General features: G+C 41.6%; 1 protein-coding gene across 3 annotated transcripts in view; it reads left to right on the plus strand.

The window, feature by feature from the left end:
* The window catches only part of ARHGAP44 (Rho GTPase activating protein 44), a 240,285-nt gene that overhangs the window by 203,949 nt on the left and 21,165 nt on the right, over positions 1-15,171 (plus strand). Inside the window, exons 17-18 of one of the 3 annotated variants that reach the window (XM_030208087.1) lie at positions 3,258-3,479; positions 10,428-10,853. The exons of 1 other annotated variant lie outside the window; for it this stretch is intronic. In XM_030208087.1, coding sequence (XP_030063947.1) covers positions 3,258-3,479; positions 10,428-10,853 — 648 coding nt within the window. The remainder of the gene's footprint in view (positions 1-3,257; positions 3,480-10,427; positions 10,854-15,171) is intronic. One more of the 3 variants, XM_030208088.1, reaches the window with a different exon arrangement.

The following is a 15,171-nucleotide window of genomic DNA, read 5'->3' on the forward strand; positions in this document are numbered from 1 at the left end:
ACCTACCGTACTTGGCGTTCACCATTAAGGTATTTTGTAAGCCACATTGAGCCTGCTAATATATGGGAAAATGCAGGATACAAATGTTACAAATAAATAAACTGGCTAGACATATTCTATAAACCGCACCTAAATCTAGGCACGGTTTACAGAATACACCTAGATGGAAATATTTTCGGTGCTGATATTTCAGGCGCCGTATATAGTATCTAGTTCCACGATTACATTCAGAGAAAATATACTTCTCTTTTTAAAGCAATTTGAAAATGTAGTTCTTAAAAAAAAAACCCTTTTAAATCAGTACTAAGGGGCCGTTTTACTAAGCTGCACTAGCAAACGGGCTAAGTGCATCCTAATGCAGAACTCTCTCGCACACTAAGTCCATTTCTAACGCAGTCATAAGATAGATAATATTTGTAGAATTTCTGGACATGTACTAATGTTTGCATTAGCGCTCGGTCATTTAAAAAAATTAATACCAGAGCACTTAGCGCTTCCTAAGGGCTCCTGCGTTACGGACATGCTAACCAGTTAGAGCACTGGTAACATCAGTGCGTTAGCTGAATGACGCTTCAGTGCCCATTCTCCACTCCTGATATGCTCCCTCCCCCCAAAAAATGTAAAATAAATAACTACCGCGCACATAGGGGTGAATTCTATATATATAGCACCAAAAAAGTGCTATTCTATAAGCCATGCTTAAAGTTAGGCATGGTTTATAGAATAACAGTTACACCCGGGAATCGTGCCAAACTTTAGGCATGCAATACTATCCAAAATGATGGGAACCCAGAATACAATCTAAAGTAGTAATACCTCACCCATTATTGAATTCTGTTAAAGTGTCTGTGAATCTGATCATTCATAGACATGTTTTGACGTTAGTGATATAACTTTAGGCACGGCCATTTGCGTCAACTGAAATGTGATGCAAATGTACATGCTTAAATTGGGTGCATATCCGCCTTATTCTATAACAATGCACATAAATGCTAGGAATGCCTCTGTTCTGCCCGTGACCCTCCCCCATTTCCACGCCCCTTTTTCTACTGGCACCTAAATCTATTTATTTATTTATTTGTTGCATTTGTATCCCACATTTTCCCACCTTTTTGCAGGCTCAATGTGGCTTACATTATGTTGTAATGGCGATCACCATTTCCGACATGAGAAATACAAAGTAGTATTACATTAAAGTTCATAAATGTTAAAGTACAATATAAAGTAAATTAGATAAACAGTTCATATCGGTATAAGAGATAGGGGGTAAAACATTAATGTGTATTGGTGACAGATCAATTAAAGCAATCAGAAGAAGAGAGTTCAATTTTATCTTGTTCTAATAGAGTTTAGATTATAGGTGGCTGATGATGGGTCATTATGGTATGTCTTCCTGAACAGGTTAGTCTTTAGTAACTTCCGGAATGCTGTTAAGTTGTGCATTGCTTTCAAGGCCTTTGGCAGTGCATTCCAAATTTAGGCACATAAATTCCAATTTAACCTAATGTGCAATAATTTCTTATTAAAAAGCCAATTTTGGGGGCTGATTAGCTTATTATTTATTTAAATTGTGTGCGCCTAAATTTGAGTGTAATTTTCAGCAACTTTTATACAGTCGGGGGGATAGTGTGCAAAAATGTCAAAACTAATGGAGAATGCTTTAGCGTGTCCTGCGTTAGGCTATTTTTCCATCGTTAAATGCACATTAGTGCTTTAACGCAGCTTAATAAAAGGGTTCATAAGTTTCTTTATAGACTTTCCTGCTCCACGTTCTCTGCTATGGAATTATGAACTGTTTTTAAAGTAGGGGATAGAAAATGATGGAATGGGGACTGCAGTGTGATAGCAATAACGTAAAATGATAAGGTGTATCGTCTTTCTGCAACTGCAAGACCTTAGAAGCGTCATAATTCACCAGCTCAGTGCTTAAAATCGAGAGAGACTCTTACTGTGAAACTGCCACCCTCATCTCTATAAGTGGGCATTTTATTTTAGGCGCCCTGATGCTGTATGCTGAGAGCCTATTCTGAGACAGCATCTGGGCACCCAGATGTCATTATTCAATAGAATATGAGCGTAACCCGGTATCAGTGTGCCTAATATTTGGGTGCCTGCAATTACACCATCCAGAGAGCTGGTATAACTGCAGGCGCTTAAAATGCGGCAAGGGCACTTGTAACTTACTATATGCTATAAGGTACACACTAAGGACTAGATTTTATTTATGACGCCTAAAAAATCGGCACCAAAAGGAAATACACCTAGGTGTACTTTATAGAATAAGCCTAAATTTCCGCACTCTTTATAGAATACGCCGAGTGCCTGTCCGCACGACTAAATTTAGTCGCGGGCAGTTACACTAGTAAAACTTGGTGTAAATGCCAACGCCTAAATTAGGCACAGACCGGGTGTATTCTATAACAACGCGCATAAATTTTAGAAACGCCCAATTGCCACGTCCCCTTTTTAACTTTTCGACTTAGAATTTACACGCATAACGTTATAGAACACACTTAGACAGTTATGTGCGTGAATTCGAATTAATGCCAATTAGTGTCAATTGCTTGTTAATTGACAATTATCGGCGTTGATTAGCTTGTAAGCTAATTAAGTTGCCCACGCAAATTCAGAATATGACTGGATTTGTGCATGCAACTTAAGTCGTGCTATATAGAATCCGAGGATACGTGGCAGCCCCGCCCATGTGAACGTTCCCTTGCATTTACAGACTATGGAACTTATGCACCCAGTGCAGAATCGATTTGCTGCCACTTATGCATGAGTCAATTTTCTGTACCTTTACGTGTGCAAGTGGCTTCTCACTGCAAGTACTGTTACAGCCTTTTTCTTAAAGTTACCCACCAATCCATCGATTCAGTCCGTCATCCAAAAAAATTACTTCCCTGTAGGCAAGGTCCTCTTTGTTTTCTTCAGAGCTTAAACACTACAGAAGATCAAAGGTGGAGCAATATCAAGCATCTGAGAATTGAATTGTAGGGCAGTATTGTGCTCGAGGAACGCAGCGTTCATAGGAAGTACATTGTTTAAGACCATATTTTTCCCACTGTTCTTTATTCTGGTATGTTTTGAAGTTCTATAGAGGAGCAGATTCATTTGGTGGGTTTGGATTAAAGCTGGAATGTTAGAAGTGGTCACAGGCAGGTGATGCCAGCACTGCCTTTATGTACATTACTGTGTGCACTTTTCTGTAACCTGCCTCTTTGAAATGGTAAGAAATTGTCTTTGTGTTCCTCTAGCATGGGTGTCAGGGTGATGGACACCTCTTGGGTGGCCCGCAGAGGCTCCTCCTTAGTTCGAAAAACCTCCTCCACCCCGCCTACCATGCAGCCCCCTGCGCCACCTTCTGATCTTGCCGCTACGCCTCAGTCACCTATTGCTGAGCAGGGTCTCGATAGTGTGGCTCCTCCCTCCCCCACTCCTCCTTGTATGGCCTTACAGCCAGGCCCTGAACAAACCAGGTAAGCTTGGGTTGCAGCTTCTGCAGTGCCCTCTCTCTCTCTTTCATTTTTCTTTCAGTTTAGGATTTTTAACTATGCATTAAGACAGTTTGTGCAAGTCTGCCTGGGTTTTGTTCTTTATTTGGATTGTTAAGAGTTGTGAATCCTGCCACAAAATACATATTCTACTGTTATCTAATGAGTCGGAATCACCTAAAACAAGAACACAGGCTATTTCTACCTGTTATCTTTTAACACAGCTTTGGTGCCATTGTCCCTGGACTTAGGAAAACTTTTGCAGTGCAGAATCTGAGGAACATAGGTTGAGCAGATGTCTTTATGCACACCAGAGCATTTTATCCAGTCCACTTTTTAAAACCCCCATTATAGAGTATTTTTGGTTTGTAGCACAGAGTTAGTTCTAATTTCCATTTGCTTTCTAGTAAAATGCAGTTCTCTCTTTTCCCATCTCCCTTCTCTCAGGTCTTTACTTTCTCTGTACTCCTTTCTCTTTTTTTTTAATTTCTTTATTTAAGTGTTTCAGTACCTCACCACAAAGAGTGAATATGCAATCGGCATTATTTAACATGAAATAAGAAAAATAATAAGTAAATATCTTAACAGCCAGTTTGTCCACAATTTTGATTCCAAGATTAAGGAAATTGAAAAGGAAAACAATATTCAATAGATGCTACCTCTGGTTCAGACCCCAACCTGCTAGTTAGGGAGGGCTTACTACATTCACGTCAGCTCTTGCATCAATAAACTCTTTTAACTGTTTTGGGTCTACAAACTGAAAATGTTTACCCTCAAGCATTACATTACAAAAACAAGGAAAACACAATACAAAGTTTGCTCCCAATGCTACCACCCTGGGGCGAAGTTCCAAAAAGGCCCTTCGTCTCATCTTTGTGGGCCGTGAGAGATCAGGAAAAATTCGGACCTTTGAGCCCAAAAACAGATTTTCTAAATGTCTCAGGGAAAGTCTTAATACAGCATTCCTATCAGGCTCCAGCACAAAAGTGACAAGCAAAGTCAACTTCTGAGTAACTATTTCCAATGAGCTTTCAAGGAAAGAAGTAAGATTCATTCCCTCCTCCATTCTGTACTCCTTTCTCAGCTCTTCTTTACCTTTTCCATCCTCTTTCCCAGTTCCTCTATCAGTGCTTTCTCCACTGGCAGACCAAAGGCACAGGGGTCATGTCTGTTTTACAGGACATCTGCACCTTCCTTCCCCTGAGGACAATTGTTCAGGCATTTCTTTACCAGCCCATCAGTTTGGGGGACAGCCACATAGGAAAAAGAATCCACCCCTGCCCCCCCCCCCCCCCCCCCGCAATCCTAGCTCTGTAGTGTGGAGCATAGCAGCCAACTTTTCAAAATTGTTGGGGGTGCTAAGCCCAGTGGAGATAACCCTTCCTTGGACACACGCGCAACATATTTCCTCAATATTGGGGGTTCTGAAGCACCCACAGAGTCGGCTCCTATGGTGTGGAGCTCTCTGTTCTTTGAAATCCTCCCAGGCTTATGGAGAGTGCAAGAGACAACAGCTGGAAGCAGGAGTTTCCTACCGAATGAGAAATAGAAATTATGTTTGTAAGATTGCTCAAAGCAAGCCCCTTTGAATCTGTTCATTCCTGGGCCTTTACATGTGTAAACTGCAACAATCTGAAATTGCCATTTCCAAGTGTATGTAGACACACGTAAATTGCGTTTACACTTGTGGATGCCATGCTAAGCTTCTAAATTAACCCGAAAAATATGGTAAACCATATCATCAACCTATCGTCATTATGCACAGACCTAAACAACAAGTGACATATAGTTGGTGAGCTGTGTTCAAATTGTATGTTTCAATGAATCCGTATTTGAACAGAAGCTGACAGTCTCTCAATGGTGCAAAGATAGACATAGAAGAACAGAAGCCCTTGCATTCAAAAGGACACATCAAACACAGCGAAGGTGACTAAAAGAATGATGACGTGGAGGGGCATAATCGAAAGGGACACCCAGGTTTTTCTGAGGACGTCCTCGCAAGTCGTCCCCGTGAAGGGACGGGGAAACCCGTATTATTAAAACAAGATAGACATCCATCTTTCATTTCGATAATACGGTCAGGGATGCCCAAATCTGGAAATTTAGGTCAACCATAGAGATGGTCGTCCTTAGACTTGGTCGTTTCTGATTTTCGGCGATAATGGAAACTGAGGTCGCCCATCTCAGAAACGACCAAATGCAAGCCCTTTGGTCGTGGGAGGAGCCAGCGTTCGTAGTGCACTGGTCTCCCTCACATGCCAGGACACCATGGGGGGCACTGCAGTGGACTTCAGAAATTGCTCCCAGGTGCTTTGCTCCTTTACCGTGTGTGCTGAGCCCCCCAAAACCCACTACCCACAACTGTACACCACTACCATAGCCCTTATGGGTGAAGGGGGGCACCTAGATGTGGATACAGTAGGTTTCTGGTGGGTTTTGGAGGGCTCACATTTACCACCACAAGTGTAACAGGTGGGGGGGGGGGGGGCTTGGGTCCGCCTGTCTGAAGTACAGTACACCCACTAAAACTGCTCTAGAGACCTGCAAACTGCTGAGTATGACATTTGAGGCTGTCAAAAAATATTTTTAAAGAATTTTTTTGAGGGTGGGAGGGTGTTTGTGACCACTGGGGGAGTAAGGGGAGGTCATCCTCGATTCCCTCCGGTGGTCATCTGGTCAGTTCGGGCACCTTTTCTTGGCTTGGTCGTAACAAAAAAAGGACCAAGTAAAGTCGTCCAAGTGCTCATCAGGGACGCCCTTCTTTTTTCGATTATGGGTCGAGGACACCCATGTGTTAGGCACGCACAAATCCCACCTTTGCTATGCCTCCGACACGCCCCCGTGAACTTTGGTCATCCCCACTACGGAAAGCAGTTGGGGACGACCAAAATTGGCTTTCAATTATGCCGATGTGGGCGACCCTGGGAGAAGGACGCCCATCTTCTGATTTGTGTCGAAAGATGGGCATCCTTCTCTTTCGAAAATAAGCCTGATAATGTTCTAAAAGATCTAAAAATGTATTACTCAACATCCAAGACTTGAAAGCCGTGTTACGGCCTATGCGGCCTGCCTCAGGAGTCTTCAAAGGATGTTTGTGCAATAATGCACCTTGCAGTTTATGGAACAAAATGGAGATCTTGTAGATATCTAAAAATATTCTTGGCTGAAGCTGTATCTTGCTGAAGAACTTTAAAACCCCTAGAAAAAAGCTTCTCCAAACATATTGGATGCAACTGAACAGTAAAAATATCAGCACTTAACCAGCTAAGAGCCAAATTTGCTCCCAGAGTGCCCACAAAATAGCCAGTTTTGGTTTGGTCACTAACAAGGCATTTTCAGTAGCACTATCTGGTGCTCTCCTGGCCGTTTAAATCATTTTGAGTATTGGACCTATACATTTTAAGAGCTTTTTAAAAATTTAATAAGAAAGTTTTCCTATTGCAGGCACGTAGGGAGATCATTCAAAAGGGATGGACCAGTTTCATCATTAGGGGGGAAGTTATCAGCATGGGCTACTGTTGAGTTGAGTTATTTTAGTACAGGGTCCCATTTTATCTCATTTTATGTGATCCTGTGCTAAAATAGCCTGACCTGTGGCAAAATAACCCAACTTAACTGTAGCCTGTTGATAACTTCCCCTCTAAATATGAAATAATAGATAGTGTTTCATCATATGTGTTTGAATGATGGGACCACTATAAATTATTCTGAAAAGAGTAAAATGCTCTTGAAGAGGAATAAAGTCCTAGAAAATGAGATAAAAATAAATTGTAATGCTACTTGCCAAACTTTGGGACTAGATTTAAGTATGTGGCAATACCCCAGACCAAGTACTGTGAAAAATTTCTATTTCTAGCATTTTTAAGAAGGGGATCAATAGAAATCAAACAAAATAAAAAATGGAAAAGAAAATAAGATGATACCTTTTTTATTGGACATAACTTAATACATTTCTTGATTAGCTTTCGAAGGTTGCCCTTCTTCGTCAGATCGGAAATAAGCAAATGTGCTAGCTGACAGTGTATATAAGTGAAAACATTCAAGCATTACTATGACAGTCTGACAGGGTGGGAGGATGGGGGTGGGTCGGAGGTATGCATGGGGACATCAAAGCATATCATTGAAATTCTAACAGGATGGGTGTGGATAGGTGAGGGGTGGGGTGATCAACAGAGACATACAGCTTTATGGTTTATCCACACCCATCCTCATGTAAAGGAGTGCTAAAGCTACTTTTTACTTCAGCTTAGTAAAAGGACCCCTATAGAAAGTGCCAAGATTTAGGGGCTAGGAGTGTGTGTAAAAGACCAGAATATTGGCATTTACTTGAGTATTTCCCAGTATTCTGGCTACACCTTATTCTATAACGTGGCATCTAAATGCAATGGTGCATACATAGTTTGCAGGTGAGTATTCACATAGGTAGAATGTACATTTATGTGTGTAGATTATAGAATTCCATCATCTACACACTTTCTTTTGTGATTTAGGTGTGAGCATTTACTCCAGCTCTGTGATTGTTCCTTAATTCTAGAATAAGCCACAAGCAGGTGTGTTGTAGGCACTCCTTTACAGAACTGCCCACATAGGACTAGATTCAGTAAATGGTGCCCAAATTTGGGCGCTGAAAAAATTGCACGCTGAGCGCTATTCTATAAATGGCGTCCCAAGTTGGGCACCGTTTATAGAATAGCACATAGAACGGGATCCGTACCTAAATTTGGGAGCAAGGCTTTACACCAACTGAAACCTGGTGTAAATCCTTGTGCATAAATTAGGTGCAGATCCCCAAATTCTATAATACTGCACGCATCTTTAGTGAACGCCCCTGACCTGCCTGTGCCTCTCCCCATGGTCACACTCCCTTTTCAGACATGCGCTAAAAGATACGTGCGTGCATGTTTATAGAATAGCGCTCAGCAAGATGCATGTTCAAATCCAAATTGTTGCCAATTAATGCCAGTTGATTGTTGGCACCCAATTGTTGCTGCTAATTGGCTCGTTACTCAAATTGCACATGCAAATTGGGCACATGCACAAATTTCGCACGCAACTGTAGGCACCATATATAGAATCCGGGAGATAGTGTTCAGCCCCTCTCTTTAGAGCCAGTGTGTCTTCTCCCAGCTAGAAAACATTTATTTTGTGGCCTTGGATTCATAATCAGTGCTGATGACTGTAAATAAAAAAATAACTAATCCTCCCAAACTGATCTGCCTTAAGAACTTACATGGGACAAGCTCAGCGGCAGACTAGCACGACTGATTAGTCTTTCGTTTGCTTCACGCTCTCTGTTGCAAGTATGGAATCCAGCTTCTGATGCCACTGCATGTCATCCAGGTGCTTCCAAAAAAACACTCACATTGGCTCCACGATACGTTAATCAGAAAGATATGTATTCCTGTGTTTTTCATGTGAAATTATAATTTTAAAGAGACTTGCCATAGATTTTAAAAAATGCAACAATTTCAATTCATAAGACAAACCAATTGCTCCAAATGCTTTCACTAGTCGTAGCTGCCTGTTACGGAATGAAATAAGTTGGCAGTTCCAAAGCATTTTTCCCAATGTACAGTCAGTCCTGTCATAAAAGTTAAAACAGATTCACGGAACCTTGAATTTCAGAACCCTATTTCTTTCTAAGCCTAAGGCTATGTACATTGAAAGATTTCAAGAGTATATATTCAAGTAGTTTTGCTGTTTGCTCTTAGTTCATCATTGGAGATACTCTTTCATCACACAACCTACCCTGTTTCTAGTCTTTCGCAGCTCACTGGAGGATCCTGATCTGTTATCTGGGACTCTTGTACTGTCACTATCAATAAATTGTTCTACTACATATGACCCATTAATTTAGAGGTCTGTAGTGTGTAATTGGCATGATTGACCCTGCTTTAAATGTGAATTTAGTGTCTTCCCCTACCTTTGACCTTGTTGCCGTGATGACCAAGACATTCTCGTAAATTCTCAGGTAACCTAGATTTGATAGATCAGTGCAGTCTAGTTTTTTCTTAGTTGCTTTTTAAAGTCAAAAAGGTCAAATATGGGAATAAGTATGACAAAATAACAAATCATCCTCTCCCTTTTTCAAAAACCAGCTTATCAGAAGTGAATTTGTAAGAAAAATGCATGTGTTATGTTACTTGTGTCTACCAGTTAAAACTATTTTTATATTGTCGGGTACTGACAGTGATGCAAAAATGATATTTTGGGTTCCCCCGCTTTCCTACCAGTAGCCTTCACAGGGGACTATCTGTTGTGATGAGTGTGTGTATGTGGTGGTGGGGGGGGGGGGGTATACAACTGAGTATCCCTAATGCATATTGACTTCCAGTAACATGAGTTTCAAGAAAGCAGTTCTCTTCACTTAGGAATTTGAGCAGCTGATAACTCAGTTGTTCACAGTAATGTGATACAAGGATTTTATTCCAATCAAGAGATTGTTTAAAGTCCAAGAGGGCTGTAGGAGATGTGACATGCAGTTTCATCAGAAACCAATGCATGCTCCATGCACCACAGAAAATTCTCCTTCCTGCTAGGGCAAATGCATGAGGCTATGCCTGGTCTGAAAGGGGTGGGGGTAAAGGGAGTTTGATTTGGTGTTCTAACCATTTACACAATTAGTGCAAAGATCATGACGCTGCCTGGTGTTTTATGTTGCTTGTGCCATGTTTGGTTCTTTTAATTTGTTAGTTGAAGTAGTCATTCACTTCCTCTCGTTTTGTCAGGCCACTTGCATTTTGTGTTTCGTTAGGCTGCTGTCAAGTATTGTCCTGAAGATTCAGTGTTAAAGTTGTTTTCATATGTTTGTTTTCATTCCTCTCTCTTTCTTGGTGGTTTCTGTACCTCTCTCCCTTGTTTGGTTCCTCTGTGTACAAACATTTTTGCTCTTTTTTTCTGTTTTGTTTTTGTTCTGTTTTCCCCCATCTACAGCGCAGATGATGTGTCCTCCCAGTGGTCGGAATCCTGTTACAGCCATCCATCCCCTGATGATGACAGGCCTCCCCCTTACCCCTGCTATCAGCATTCCCACCTTCACCAATCCAAGGCTCAGCCCTCAGCTAGGCCAGAGGCCCCCTCCCCGTACAGGTGGACGGGGTATAGCCAAACCTTGCCTCCCTCCCTGCACCAGCTTGACATTAACTCCAACCCTAAACCGTGCTTCTTGCACCTTCCCAAGCAAAGCTCCCTCACCGAATCGCATGTTCCCGAAACTAACGTATCACCCCTGTACATCAAAACCCCCCTTGTCTTAACCAAACCTGAACCATCTGGCTCTCCTTATACCCCTTCTATGTCAGCCTCTGCCCCTTGGGTCACCTGTACCTGTACCAGAGACAGAGGAACCGGGCTGACTAGGTAAATAATTCTTTATTTGACCATCAAAATGAACATTTGGCATTTACATCGATGTGTTCTGTTCTTTCAGACATATGTACACATATTGGGAAGGCTACAGCCCACATGCCACTAGGCAAGCAATAGAGCCGCTGTTTATGACGAGTTCTCATAATAGAATCACAGTAACATCATTGCTTAGAGAGATAACTTGCAAAGTAACACATTTCTGTAGTTTTACTTAGAGATATCATCGGGTACTATGTACAGTGAGCTCGATGCCTGTGGTACATCTTCATATCCACAAGAAAAGATTAGCTTTGGTCCCATTGGAAATGCTTTTGAGGGTAGTAGGAACTAACGTTTACCCAGTAGGGTATAGACCTCCCCAAGATGAAAATACTCAAGTCCAAAGGAATTATTTCTCTCTGGGTGACATTTTAACTCTTAGGGTCAGTTCTTTAGCTGTCGTAATACTTTACTTTTATCATCATTACCATGTTACTGATCCCAGTCCCATGGAAATGGAATAAATTGGATGTATCCCCGCACCCCACTTTCTGAATTCAGCAGTCTCCTAATATCGGTTTGCAACTGAAACACATATTAGGCAAGCAGCATTCAAACAGTAGCACCAAAACTCTTTTAAAAGAATTTCCTATAATCTTACTTAAATTTACACTTTTATTATTTATTGAATGCCTTGCCACTCTCAGGAGGTGATTTTTAAAACCCAGTAAAAGAAATCATGTAGGAAAGCAAAATAAGATTTTTAATAATATTATACAGGCACTATAATATAGATGACCGTGAGATTTTAAAAAATAGTGATGCATGAACAGATACGTATACATCCACACAGAGATAGACATGGTCAGACCACATGCAAGGAGAATTTGTGACTCAACAGGATTTTCTTGGCCGAAGCAGGAGGGTAATAATGCCTTTGGCTGCCACTTTTCCAGGTGGAGAACTCAAAAATATTCTAGCTTTGAGTGAAAGTGGGCAGTCTGTATTTATTTTATAAGACCACTTTGAATAAAATAATGCAGTAGAAGAAATTGATGAGGTCACCATGGTAACGGTTGCCTTCTACAGAGCTATCAACCTCTTTAGAAACATGTGAACTGGATCATGTAATCTTGTCAGCATTAATAAGGCTATGGAGGGAATAACTGAGATTTTTTGCATTTGAAAAGTGCATCCCCCTCAGTATTTCCATATCTGTGCATAAAAGCCAAGTGTTCATGTGGACTCATATAAAGAGGTTCTTAAACTAGAAGTAATAATTTGATATCTATCCTTCCCCTCCGCCAATTAATATACACTTAAAATCTATATATGCTTTAGGACAGTGGTTCTCAACCCAGTCCTCAGGGCACACCCAGCCGGTTGGATTTTCAGGATACACACAATGAATATGCATGAGAGAGATTTGCTTACCAGGGAGTCGGTGCATGCAAATCTATCATTCATATTCATTGTAGATATCCTGAAAGCCTGACTGGCTGGGTGTGTCCTGAACACTGGGCTGACAAGCACTGCTTTAGAGGGAATCACCACATTTTATTATAATTGAATACATTTTGGGAATGGATGAAGAAAATAGATAGGACAAAGGTACTGCTTTGTGCCAGTACAATTAGTTGTGGCAATAGCTATCAAATCAATTTAGAAAGTGAAAAGTTGAGTTTTTGGTGTGTAGAGCTGTTGGTAGGTATAAGGAAAGACCCACAGGTGAGGATGAGTATTGATTCAGGAATTCTTGGCCCATTGGCATATTTGGGTGAGGAAGGAATTTTGGGGCAACTATCATGCCAGTGTTTTTGCATCATCTTCTAGAGAGAGTGGTCAGCTTTTTACTGGGAGGTTGCACTCAGTAAACCTCTTATAGTCTCCATTTTAACTATGGGCTGGATGTACTAAAGGCTTTTACCTACTTTGTATCCAGGGAAAAATGCTTGCTACATTAGGCCCTGTGTAAGGTACTGCAGGGTTCCAGGGAGAATTCTTGGCGAGTTAGAGTTTCATGAGGGATTTTGCCCAGAGTATTAACTCTGTGATACCCATATCAAAAACATCCTGCCTCTGATGTGTTTCAGCCAAAGCTGACTTCTTCTTTCATCATAGTACTCCAGTCTACAACTACCACAGCTTTGTGTTTTTTAGCAGGTGGCCAACTCCTTCAGAGAATATGCCTTTTTTACTGTCCTAAGACAGGGTTCCATTTGGAGAGACTGCCACTAAAATAAGATTTCAAATTATCATCAAACTTACTGGCACTGCCCAAGCTATCCTCATTAAAATCCCAAGCAGACCTCAAACTGAGAGTTTTCTTGAGTAAACAGAGGTCAGCCCATGCAATCCCCCCTTGAAATTGCCATCCCTTCTGCCAGGAAAAGCATGCATGCTATTGAGAGCACATGTACTTTTCCCTAGAGGGGGAAGGAGCGCAGTTAGGACAGGCTGGCTGAGGTACACTTGGGGATTTCCATTTTGAAATCTCTACATGTTGTTTAACCCTCATACTTTGGGTAAAAAGAATCCCTGTGGCACTGACTGCTACAAATTTCAGAAAAGGAAAAACGACACAGGGTGTTTCCCTTTGAAATCATCATGTAGACCCAAGGATACGAAGAACTTGCAGGCCTGAATGCAGTGCAGGAGGCTGGAAGGTAACCCTCACCAAACCTAAATACAGGAGTCTTCCTTCCATCAGTTTGAAAGAGGACAGAGCTCTAAACATACCTCTTTTAATTCCCTCCCCTGGAAAACATTTCTAGAAATGCAAGCAGTTAAAGTTGTTAGGATATAATGAATGGTGATTTCAGAGTCGCATCAAAAGAAGAAATATGATCATGGTTCAGTGGTCTAGGTGATTCAACTTCCATAACTGTCCAGTCGCAGAGAACTAGTTCATTCAGGGGCCCTTTTACCAAGCTGCAGGAAAAAGAGCCCTGCGCTGGTGGTGGGGGCCGTTTTTCCTGTGTGCCAGGGCTATTTTTACTGCAGTGGGTCAAAAAGCCCCCAGCACACATGGCCATGCAGTAACAGAACTCTTACCGCATGGTAATGCAATGGAGAGCCCTTACCACCACCATTGAGGTGGCGATAAGGGCTCCCGCACTAACCAGGTGGTAACCTGGCAGCGCACAGCGATGCCTGATTACCGCCGTTCAAACTATTTCCGGGGGGGGGGGGGGCAGGGAGGTTCTTTTTCCCCTGGAAATGGTGCAATCTCTGGGCAGGACTACTGCGTTGGGCTGGTGATAGTCCCAGAAGAGCGAGTTGTAAGCCCGCGTTGGGCTTACCGCCGCTTTGTAAAAGGGTCCCTTAGTCTTCTGTTCTTCACTTTTTTGTTCAATTCATGATAAAGAGCAACTTTTTACATTTTTTTTTATTTTAACGTTTTATTTATTTCCTAGTGGTACAACAAAGCAGTAATTAAACAAGAGGGGAGCTATGATAGAGGTCTATAAGATAATGAGTGGAATGGAACGGGTCGATGTGGAGCGTCTGTTTACGCTTTCCAAAAATACTAGTACAAGGGGGCATGTGATGAAGCTGCAGTGTGGTAAATTTAAAACAAATTGGAGGAAATGTTTCTTCACTCAACGCTTAGTTAAACTCTGGAATTCGCTGCCGGAAAAGGTGGTTAAGGCGGTTAACTTAGCTGACTTCAGAAAAGGGTTGGATGGCTTCCTGGAGGAAAAAGCCATAGAATGTTATTGAATGGACGAGGAATACAGTATTTCTAGGATGGACGGGACAAATTGCTTGTTCTTTTGGCCGTTGTCGATGACAGGGTACTGGGCTTGATGGACCCTTGGTCTGTCCCAGCATGGCGATGCTTATGTACTTATGTGCTTAAGATACAAATTATACTGTCCACAAATCACTTAAGCCTTCCACTTACTCTTTGCTATAGTCAAACTTCTTGAGACTTTTCCTATTCCAGTAGAGTAGAAAGCTTTCAAATGATGAAAAGTATTTCTGTTACACCCCTGTTAGATAGTAAGTTTCTGATATACCAGGCATCCTTGATAACTTATTTGTGCCCTTTAGTAGAACTGCCGACCCAAGGTAGCATCACACCCAGCTCCTTTACAGAAGACAGGTGCAGTCAGCTGTGAAAGAACCCAAACTTCCAACCAACTTATTGACAGATTTCAGTATATACAAGGGTTTGTACTGAGAAATGTGTTTAAAGAAGTGTATAGTGGAATGGGTTTGATATGTTGTGAAAACAAAAATGAAACGAGACAGATTTTATGATAAACTGTGCAGAAATCTCATTCTCAAAAAAAGAAAAATCCACCATCAATACTCACCTTTGAAC

The sequence above is a fragment of the Microcaecilia unicolor genome, chromosome 6 (assembly GCF_901765095.1).
Source record: "Microcaecilia unicolor chromosome 6, aMicUni1.1, whole genome shotgun sequence".
In the NCBI taxonomy this organism is placed as follows: domain Eukaryota; kingdom Metazoa; phylum Chordata; class Amphibia; order Gymnophiona; family Siphonopidae; genus Microcaecilia; species Microcaecilia unicolor.